Genomic DNA, 10,494 nt, shown 5'->3' with positions numbered 1-10,494 from the left:
GGCGCCCGCCACCACACCCAGCTCATTTTTTTTTTTTTTTTTTGTTGAGACGGAGTCTCGCTCTATCACCCAAGCTGGAGTGCAGTGGCCGGATCTCAGCTCACTGCAAGCTCCGCCTCCCGGGTTCCCGCCATTCTCCTGCCTCAGCCTCCTGAGTAGCTGGGACTACAGGCGCCCGCCACCTCGCCCGGCTAGATTTTTGTATTTTTTTTTAGTAGAGACGGGGTTTCACCGTGTTAGCCAGGATGGTCTCGATCTCCTGACCTCGTGATCCGCCTGTCTCGGCCTCCCAAAGTGCTGGGATTACAGGCTTGAGCCACCATTTTTTGTATTTTTAGTAGAGACGGGGTTTCACCGTGTTAGCCAGGATGGTCTCGATCTCCTGACCTTGTGATCCGCCTGCCTCAGCCTCCCAAAGTGCTGGGATTACAGGCATGAGCCACCGCGCCCGGCCTTATGTCCCCTTTAAGTAAACACATGACACACTCACCAGTGAGCTTATCTCGAACCCTGTTAATAATCTGAATAGCTTTCTTATTTAGGGCCTCTGGTTTCACCAAACCGTCTCCAACTGGAATACACAAAAGTAGAAATAACAGTAAGAATGGGAGCAATACAACAGGTTCAATGGGTGCCCTGTTTTTCTCAAATATTCACTTTTGTAAGTGTTGAGCAATCCTTCCTCTATGTTCATCATTGTCCTCAGAATATAATAAGAAATTCATGGAATCTTTTCTGCTCAAAGGCAGTTTTGTTGCTTCATCTTGTTGACCCTTCTCAGGGTATAACACAGCTGCTATTTTCTTAATGAGCTAGTCATTGGTGCAGTTCCTCAGAGGCTGAACTTACTGAAAGAATGAATAGATTCTGGCACTGTGGTCCCCGTTTTCTTATGGGCTGGCTCCCCAAGTTCCACACCGTCCAAAATTTCTATGGGAAAAGAAATCAATTAACAGAAAATTCAAACACCAAAAAGCCACTGTTGGTGTTAGCATCTAATTCTCTACATACTCTATTCCTTTAACGCCTGCCCTACCCACCCTAAAGGGGAAAAGCGAAGGAAAATTTTATGTTACTCTTTACATATTTCAAAGTTTTAAGCTGGACACAGCTGTAATCCCAGCTACTCAAGAGGCTGAGGTGGAAGGATCACTTGAATAGCTGAGTTCAAGACCAGCCTGAGACCCCATTTGCAAAAAAAAAAAAAATTTATCTATAAAGCCATTTTCAAATGTGAGTTAATAATTATTGAAAAAAATCTGGTGCTTATCAGAATTGAAACATGGATTTTCAGGCAAATTGCATTAACAAAATAAACTCATAGGAATAGGAACAGGAGCACAGGCATGACAAACAGCCTCATGACAAAATGTGTTTAGACAAAAACTGATAAAGAAAATTAACTTTGGAATGTATCACACACAAGGTTGAAATGTTATTCCTTGGAGGAATTTTCATATCAACCCTGGGTAGAAAAAGTCCTCAGGTGTTAGGTTCACCCTCCACTGATTATGGCTTTTAGCAGGAGTCTGAAATCAGAATTATGAAGTTTTTTGAATGCTGTCCTTGTACATCACAGACCTTCTGAATGAAGGTAGTGATAATTATACTTCTTTTTTTTTTTTGAGATGGAGTTTCACTCTTATTGCCCAGGCTGGAGTGCAATGGCGCAATCTCGGCTCACTGCAACCTCTGCCTCCCGGATTCAAGCGATTCTCCTGCCTCCCGAGGAGCTGGGATTACAGGTATGCGCTACCATGCCCGGCTTATTTTGTATTTTTAGTAGAGATGGGGTTTCTCCATGTTGGTCAAGCTGGTCTCAAACTCTTGACCTCAGCCTGCCTGGGCCTCCCAAAGTACTGGGATTATAGGCATGAACCACCACACCCGGGTGATAGTTATACTTCTATTAATGATCCATTGGAAGTTTTTTTTTGAGACAGGGTCTTGCTGTGTTGCCCAGGCTAGTCTCAAACTCCTGGGCTCAAGTGCTCCTCCTGCTGGGCTTACAGGTGTGCACTACAACACCCAGATGGAATTTAACTTTTAAGCTAAACAACCAAATCCACCATCTGGTGCCAGCAGAACTGGCTGTTCTCGTTCCCTTCTGTATGCTACAGGCAGCATATAGTAGACACTTAAGAATGTGTTAGGGAGGTGGGCCCTGAGAATGAAACCAGTAAGTCTCAGCACACTTCGTTTGAGACCAGCCACCGGTATAAGCTACCCCCGAGACCGTGGGTCCTATGAGCCTGGTGATTCAGGCATTCACAAATCCTGTCACAGTGTCCATGTATGACATTATAACCCAGTATCCCAATTTCTTGCCTGAAACACCCTTTTGCTTTCTACTCATCAGAGTCCATCCATCCAATAATGATTAATTACCCTTGGCAGGGCAGGGTGGCTCATGCCTGTAATCCCAGCACTTTGGGAGGCCAATGCAGGCAGATCACTTGAGATCAGGAGTTTGAAACCAGCCTGGCTAACATGGTGAAACCTCATCTCTACTAAAAATTCAAAAAATATTAGCTGAGCATGGTGACATACGCCTGTAATCCCAGCTACTTAGGAGACTAAGGCAGGAAAATTGCTTGAACTTGGGAGGCGGAGGTTGAAGTGAGCCGAGATTGCGCCACCATACTCCAGCCTGGGTGACAGAGCAAGACTGTCTCAAGGAAAAAAAAAAAAAGAAAAATTATCCTTTGTCAGGTGAAGTGATGATTTTGCCACCAACCCAAGTGCTCTCTTGGCAGCTACGGTTCACAGTGAAGTCCCCTTTCCTGAATCTCCACAGCCTTCTACTACACACCAAAGCACCCACAGGCTCCAGGGCAAAGTGTACTGCTCTCTAATTATTTCACGCAGGTTATGGTCAATTCTGTAATGCTGTTCTGTGCTGCTTCAGGCGACCACTGTACCTCACATTTTCTTTTTGCACCCCTAGACATTATTTGGCTTGGTTTATTAACTAGTTGTAAGTTTTCTGTAAACATTTGTAGAAAATATTTACTTTTTTACACCCCAACAGTAATTCCCAAAGTGTGAACTATGTAGAGTGTTGCTAAATGTCATGAAGGAAAAAAGGGGTGGGATGGGGGGTGGGGAAGAGAGGAGGGCTAAACAAAGTTAAACAGTTTTACCCAAAAACCAACCAACCAACCAACCCACAAAAACCCCCTAAAACCAGTAACTTCAATGCTGTGTGTGCTGGAAACTAATACAAATAAAACAAAGTTAAACAGCTTGACTCTAACACTCCCGAGAGGTTTTCACACACAAAAAGTACTCTGGCTCTCGGGGGGACACAAGTCTTCCTAGACCCCTGCTCTGTGAGCCGCGCTCCTAGAAACACTTCCATGTGGTTCCAGGGCTCCTCCCAGCAACACAAATAAATTTCTGCTGCCTCCATCTTCCCATTTCTGAGCTATTATCAATGCTTGAGGACCAAGGTAATATTGTTAATAATTATTCCAACCCAGACACCATTAGTGAGCTGATATTCAGACATACTTTAAACTGTGTTTTTACAGATAGATTAAAATCAGATAGTTTGATAAAAATCTCGGAGCTTCAGGTACTCACTCCATGTGTGAAACAGTAAATAAAAAACATTAGCCACTTGGTGCTCAGTAAATTTTTTTTTTTTTTTTTTTTTTTTTGAGACGGAGTCACGCTCTGTCGCCCAGGCTGGAGTGCAGTGGCCGGATCTCAGCTCACTGCAAGCTCTGCCTCCCGGGTTCACGCCATTCTCCTGCCTCAGCCTCCCGAGTAGCTGGGACCACAGGTGCCCGCCACCTCGCCCGGCTAGTTTTTTGTATTTTTTTAGTAGAGACAGGGTTTCACCGTGTTAGCCAGGATGGTCTCGATCTCCTGACCTCGTGATCCGCCCGTCTCGGCCTCCCAAAGTGCTGGGATTACAGGCTTGAGCCACCGCGCCCGGCCGATATTTCTAGACTGAGTATTTGAAGTTCGATTAAATGCTTATCCGGTGATAAGCTGGCAGTAATAGCACCTTTGCAAAACTATCACTGTCAAGAATCGCGAGAAAACTAGGTTTACTTCCTTCATATTCAGTAGCCATTACCACTTTGTCTCCTACTGGCAATAACAAAGCCCACCCCATTCTAGAAACACTCTGGACAAGGAGGAGAGCTTCTGTAATGTCCTGCGGTATGCACCCACCGACTGAAGCCCACCCCATTCTAGAAACACTCTGGAAAAGGGGGAGAGCTTCTGTAACATCCTGCGGTATGCACCCACCGACTGAAGCCCACCCCACTATAGAAACACTCTGCACAAGGGGGAGAGCCTTTGCAACCTCCCATGGATGCACCCACCGACTGACTGGCCGGCAGAGTAGGAATCCGTCCTCGTTCGGGATCGCTTGTTGCCTTTGGTATTTGCTAGGGAGAGAAAGAAAGAGTATTGAAACATGCTTCAAATTTTGACTTGAAAGAAACTTGGTTATTTTCTTCCAGTCATAAAAATATAATTGTTCCGGGAGGCTGAGGCAGGAGAATGGTGTAAACCCGGGAGGCGGAGCTTGCAGTGAGCTGAGATCCGGCCACTGCACTCAGCCTGGACGACAGAGCGAGACTCCGTCTCAAAAAAAAAAAAAAAAAAATAAATAAATAAATATATAATTGTTCGTAAAGCTACAGCCCCAAAAAGAGAGATGACAGACATATTACTCAGGAATAAGTGGGTCGGTATTAGCATGGGATGTGAAACCCAGAGGGACACTCTATACTGTTGATTTGGACTTAAGACAATGTGATACAGATAATATAAGGTCAAAGTATGACTTAATTTCAATGGATTAGAAGTTCTTTTGGTAAACATCCCCTAAGGTGGCAGAACAAAGGGTAGATGAAGATACTGCTGTCCCAAATCATAACTATTTGCATTTCTTATTAAAATTTCAGCTTACTACTCTATATAAAGCCCAGAGAAAAACCACTAGGATACTTGGTTAATACTGAAGAATATTTTAGTATCTAAATTGATAATGGCATTTTCTGTTTTAGTTAATAAAAATACTTGAAGTTCTTTTCCAGGTGTCAGAACTACTCTGTGCAAATGTAATGCAATAGCCCGGCAATGTATCCCAGGCTGCAGGCTTAAAGGGGCATAGGTTTGTAAAATGTTATGTGCTGGATATTGCTAATTTGGGAGGCTGCCAACCCCAGCTTCCACACACTTGATTTTGTTTTTTATTTACTTTCTTTTATTTTTAAAATTAAATTTATTTTTTTGAGACAAGGTCTCACTCTGTCACCTAGGCTAGAGTGCAGCAGTGACATGATCATAGCTCACTCTGCCTCAACCTCCCAGGCTCAGGTAATCCTCCTGCCTCTGCCTCCTGAGCAGGCAGAACCACTGGCATGTGCCACTGTACCCACCTTAATATGGCTTGGCTGTGTCCCCATCCAAAATCTCATCTTGAACTGTAATCTAAATTGTAATCCCCATGTGTTGGGGGAGGGACCTCATGGGAGGTGATTAGATCATGGGGATGGTTCCTCCATGCTGTTCTCGTGATAGTGACTGAGTTCTCATGAGATCTGGTGGTTTTATAAGGGGCTTTTCCCCCCTTCACTCTGTACTTCTTTCTTCTGCCCGCAAGTGAAGAAGGATGTGTTTGCTTCCCCTCCCACCATGATTGTAAGTTTCCTGAGTTCTTCCCAGCCAAGCGGAACTGTGAGTCAATTAATACCTCTTTCCTTTATAAATCACCTACTCTCGGGCAGTTCTTTATAACAGCATAAGAACAGACTAATACATGCCTAATTTTTTTCAGTTTTTGTAGCGATGTGTCTTACTATGTTGCCCAGGCTGGTCTCGAACTCTTGGCCTCAAGCAACTCTTCTGCCTTGGCCTCCCAAAATGTTAGGATTACAGGCGTGAGCCACCGAGCTCAGCTCCCAGGCACTTGATGATACTCACTGTCCATCAGCCTCCAGTTCAGCAAGGGGTCATAGACAAAGGCTTCCAGCACAGCCATGACACTGTCCTTGTGCTCCCGCAGCACCTCCATCACTGTGTGGCATGTGATTCTGTAGTTGCCATCCAGGCCTGTAACCTAGAAATGGGACAGAGCCACTTACCACATGAGTTACTAACTCTCCACCCAAAGCAAGCTGAAGGGGTCTGTTACCCTCACTTAGGAAGCAGACACAGGCCATCTTGATGTATCAGGGTGAGAATGTCTTAGGAGAAGGAATCAGGGTAGGACTGTGATCCACAGAAAACCAGGTCAGAGGTAAAGTGATAAGCCTTTCATAGACAGATCATTTCTAACACAATAGGAAATAACAGAAAACTGCTACAAAAATCACAGAGGCATTATGGGGAACTGATGGGCTCTAACAAGCAAGTGTGTCTTCAGAGAAGGTTGTAACTGTCCTGATCCCATTTCGGAGCAGCTAGTTCCCAATATCCACTCACCTCCATAGCATTGGTCAACATTCTTGTTAGTCTAAATGGAATCTTCTCTGGAAACTTCTCTCGGGTCATAGCAACCTACAGAATAATAAATGGGAAAAGCCAAATCAATGTTTATTTTCTTAACCTGGAGCCAGGTGGAGCAGGTGGCTTTCCTCTGCATCACCTGCAGATTTTAATTAGAGCAGAGAAATGAAGCAGCTTGGGTTAGTGAGAGGACTTGTCATAGGGATTTGAAAGACAACTTAAAAAACAAGAAACAACAGAAAAGAAGAGAAAACAAAAAGGACAAAAGACAAATGTGCATTGTGTCCAGGCCCTTGGGCAACAGGTGGTATGGAGGATGGGGGCCTCCTCCACTCAGAGGGCATGTGAACAGCAGCCCTTGCTCCAAGGGGGTTACAGTCCAACTAAGAGCCCAGATTTCATTTCTTACACTGACTTAACTACAGCCTTGGTAGGGACAGCAGGGGTTAAGAGTAAGGCAGTTTGGGCTTAAGTCTGCCTAAAGTGTCAGAGGAGGGGGAAAAGTGATCACCCGGGAAGATGAGGGTGGGGTTCTAGAACATGTGTTCACCTCAAAGCAGTCCCCAAAGTCAATGTGCAGGATCTTCCCACTCAGACGGTCCAGCATCAGGTTGGATGGGTGTCTGAGAAACAGAAAAGAGATCAGGGAAGGATCAACAGAGAGCACGGATGAAAAAAATCAGTAAGTACATGATACCGTAAGCTAGGAGTTGGTAAACAATAGCCCTCAGCCAATCCAGCTCCTCCACCTCCACTTTTCTGCAAGTCCAGTTTTACTGGAACACAGCATGCTCCCTCGTTTAGGTACTGTTCCAGGCTGCTTCCGTGCCATGACAGCAGAGCTGAGTAGTTGTGAGAGAGACCAAAGGGCCCACAAAGCCTAAAATAACTGGTCCTTTACAGAAACAGTTTGCCAACTCCTGCTGAAATGTGGGTGTGTGTGTGAATCACAGGGTGTCCCACTGTACTGAGATACTGTGCTCTTCTGAGGTCTTTGGTGACCTAATAAGTCATTTCTGGCAGCACTGGCACCTTCTGGTGACAAGACTCTATCATTTTTACTGAGCAGCTGTAACAGGGTCTCGTCTCCTTAAGTCCCTGAGCCAATCCCAGCAACCACCTGGCTTTTATCAACAGATATTCTGCTAGATTTTTGAAAACAAAAATCTACTATTTTTGTGGGATAAAATTATTTTTACTCTCAAATAGTTGCATGAGACATGATTCCAGGAGAAAAACAGTAGACCTCAGAGAACCAGTCTTTTTTACATTCTTGTAAGTCCATTTCTGAACATTCCTAAATTACATTTTCCATCAGTACATTTGGACAAAACTTATTATGCAAAAATATCGAAGGATCTAGTTTGGTTGGTTTCAATTATAGAAATAAAAAGATTTATCTTAGCACAGTGGTGACTGACAAATGTTTATTGAAAAAAAATCAATATGATTTACTTTTTTTTTTTTTTCCAGACAGAGTTTTACTCTGTTGACCAGGATGGAATGCAGTGGTGCAATCATGGCTCACTGCAGCCTTGACCTTCTGGGCTTAAGTGATCCTCCTACCTCAGCCGCCCCAAGAGCTGGGACGACAGGTGCATGCCACCATACTTGGCTAATTATTTCATTTTTTTGTACAGATGGGATCTTGCTGTGTTGCCCAGGCTGGTCTCAAATTCCTAGACTCAAGTGATCCTCCCACCTCAGCCTCCCAAAGTGCTGGAATTATAGGCACGAGCCTGCCCTGAAATACTGCTTTTAATACATTAAGCCAAACTAAGGAGAAAGCAGTATCCTTGAACTATGTGGGGCTTTATTGAGATGGGCTCTTGCTATTGGCCGAGTTGGTCTCAAACTCATGGCTCAAGTGATCTTCTCGCCCTGGCCTCCCAGGATGATAGGCATGAGCCACTGCATCCAGCTTGAACTATTTTTCCTTTTCTTTAGTTTGATGCATTCTTCTGATGGCATCACAATCAATAGGGAACTAAGGCTAATGTTGTAAAAGAGACCTTACATATACAATACCAATATTTATTTACCAAAGAGCCATATCTTTAATTGGAAAACCAAATGAAACCATTTAGGAAAACTACAATGGGATAAAGAAGACTAAAAAAACCAAATTAAATTACTCACCTATCTCCCAGGCCTAAAATATACCCAACCATTGACATGACCGCTAAAGAACGGGTATAATTGGTTCTTCGGTCAAACCACACCTAGAACACAGGAGTGCATGTGAAGCAAGGCTCTGGAAACTTTAATTTCAACATAATTATACTCTAATAAGCTGTCTTTTGTTTGTTTTTTGAGACCGAGTCTCACTTTGTCACCTAGGCTGGAAGGCAGTGGTGTTATCTTGGCTCACTGTAAACTCTACCTCCTGGGTTCAAGTGATTCTCATGCCTTAGCCTCCTGAGTAGCTGAGATTACAGGCACCTGCCATCACTCCCAGCTAATTTTTGTAGTTTTAGTAGAGATGGAGTTTCACTATGTTGGCCAGACTGGTCTTGAGCTCCTAACCTCAAGTGATCCACTTGCCTCAGCCTCCCAAAGTGCTGGGAGTACAGGCCTGAGCCACTGCGCCTGGCCGAATCAGTTGTTTTCTTACAATTCATTAATAACTGGTTAGAATGTATAACATTACAAAAACCTCATTCACAATTCTAACAATGAACTATGCCTTGGATTAAACTTTAATTAGAAATGTGTAAGACTTCAAGATCTGAGTAAATGAAAAATATCAGTTTAAGAATATCCCCTTATGAGTATAAAGATGTAACAGCCTCGAGAAAAAAAATAGATGACAATAGCCCCTGAGAAGGGACTTGTATTAACACCATGGAACTTGAGAAACAGGCAGAAAGAGCAATGAAACAGAAGAGGAGTCCTAGAAAGAAATCCAACGACACATAATAATTTAGTGTTTGGGCTGGGTGTGGTGGCTTACGCCTGTAATCCCAGTACTTTGGGAGGCTGAGGTGGGTGGATCACCTGAGATCAGGAGTTTGAAACCAGCCTGACCAACATGGTGAAATCCCATTTCTACTAAAAATACAAAAATTAGCACAGGCCTGTAATCCCAGCTACTCAGGAGGCTGAGGCAGGGGAATCACTGAACCTCGGGGGTGGAGGTTGCAGTGAGCCAAAATCGTGCCACTGCACTCCAGCCTGGGCAACAAGAGCGAAACTCTGTCTCAAAAAATAAAATAAAATAAAAAAAATTCAGTGTTCAATAAAAACAAAATCTTCTAAATAGCAGGGAAAGGATGAATTATTTGGCCAACAGTGTTGTCCTGGCTAGTCATCTTTAAAAAAATAAAGTTACACCTTAATCTTAAAATAAATTCCAAACTTAGTTAAGATTTTTTTTTTTTTTTTTGACAGAGTCTTGCTCTATTGCCCAGGCTGGAGTACAATGGCACGATCTTGGCTCACTGCAACCTCCACCTCCCCAGTTCAAGCGATTCTCCTGCCTCAGCCTCCTGAGTAGCTGGGATAACAGGCATGTGTCACCAGGCCCAGCTAATTTTTGTGTTTTTAGTAGAGACAGGGTTTCACCATGTTGGTCAGGCTGGTCTCTAACTCCTGACCTTGTGATCCACCCGCCTTGGCCTCCCAAAGTGCTGGGATTACAGGTGTGAACCACCGTGCCTGGCCTTTTTTTTTTTCAAGAGACAGGGTCTCACTATATTACCCAGGCTGGAGTGTAATGGCTTTTCATAAGTGTGGTCTTTTTCTTTTTTTTTTTTTTTGAGACAGGGTCTGGCTCTGTCACTCAGGCTGAGTGACAGATTGTGCAGTGGCACAATCTCAGCTCACTGCAACCCCTGCCTCCCGGGCTCAAGTGACCCTCCCGCCACAGCCTCCTAAGTAGCTGGGACAATGGGCAAGCGCCATCATACCCGGCTACTTTTTTATTTTTTGTAGAGATGGGGTTTTGCGACACTACCCAGGCTGGTCTCAAACGCCTGAGCCTCAAGCATTCCGCCTACCTTGGCCTCCCAAAGTGTTGGG

The 10,494-nt window shown here is 44.2% G+C and overlaps 1 protein-coding gene across 3 annotated transcripts in view; it reads right to left on the bottom strand.

Annotated features, from left to right (window-relative positions):
- The window catches only part of MTOR (mechanistic target of rapamycin kinase), a 151,048-nt gene that overhangs the window by 3,021 nt on the left and 137,533 nt on the right, over positions 1–10,494 (bottom strand). For 2 of the 3 annotated variants that reach the window (XM_023191944.1, XM_023191945.2), the window contains 7 exons: positions 8,614–8,696; positions 7,025–7,097; positions 6,451–6,525; positions 5,950–6,085; positions 4,341–4,406; positions 850–930; positions 491–571 (listed from right to left, as the gene is read on the bottom strand). In XM_023191944.1, the coding sequence (XP_023047712.1) occupies positions 491–571; positions 850–930; positions 4,341–4,406; positions 5,950–6,085; positions 6,451–6,525; positions 7,025–7,097; positions 8,614–8,696 (595 nt within the window). The remainder of the gene's footprint in view (positions 1–490; positions 572–849; positions 931–4,340; positions 4,407–5,949; positions 6,086–6,450; positions 6,526–7,024; positions 7,098–8,613; positions 8,697–10,494) is intronic. The other variant, XR_002726332.1, reaches the window with a different exon arrangement.

The sequence above is a fragment of the Piliocolobus tephrosceles genome, chromosome 1 (assembly GCF_002776525.5).
Source record: "Piliocolobus tephrosceles isolate RC106 chromosome 1, ASM277652v3, whole genome shotgun sequence".
NCBI lineage: Eukaryota > Metazoa > Chordata > Mammalia > Primates > Cercopithecidae > Piliocolobus > Piliocolobus tephrosceles.
This window is presented reverse-complemented; position numbering and strand designations above follow the sequence as displayed.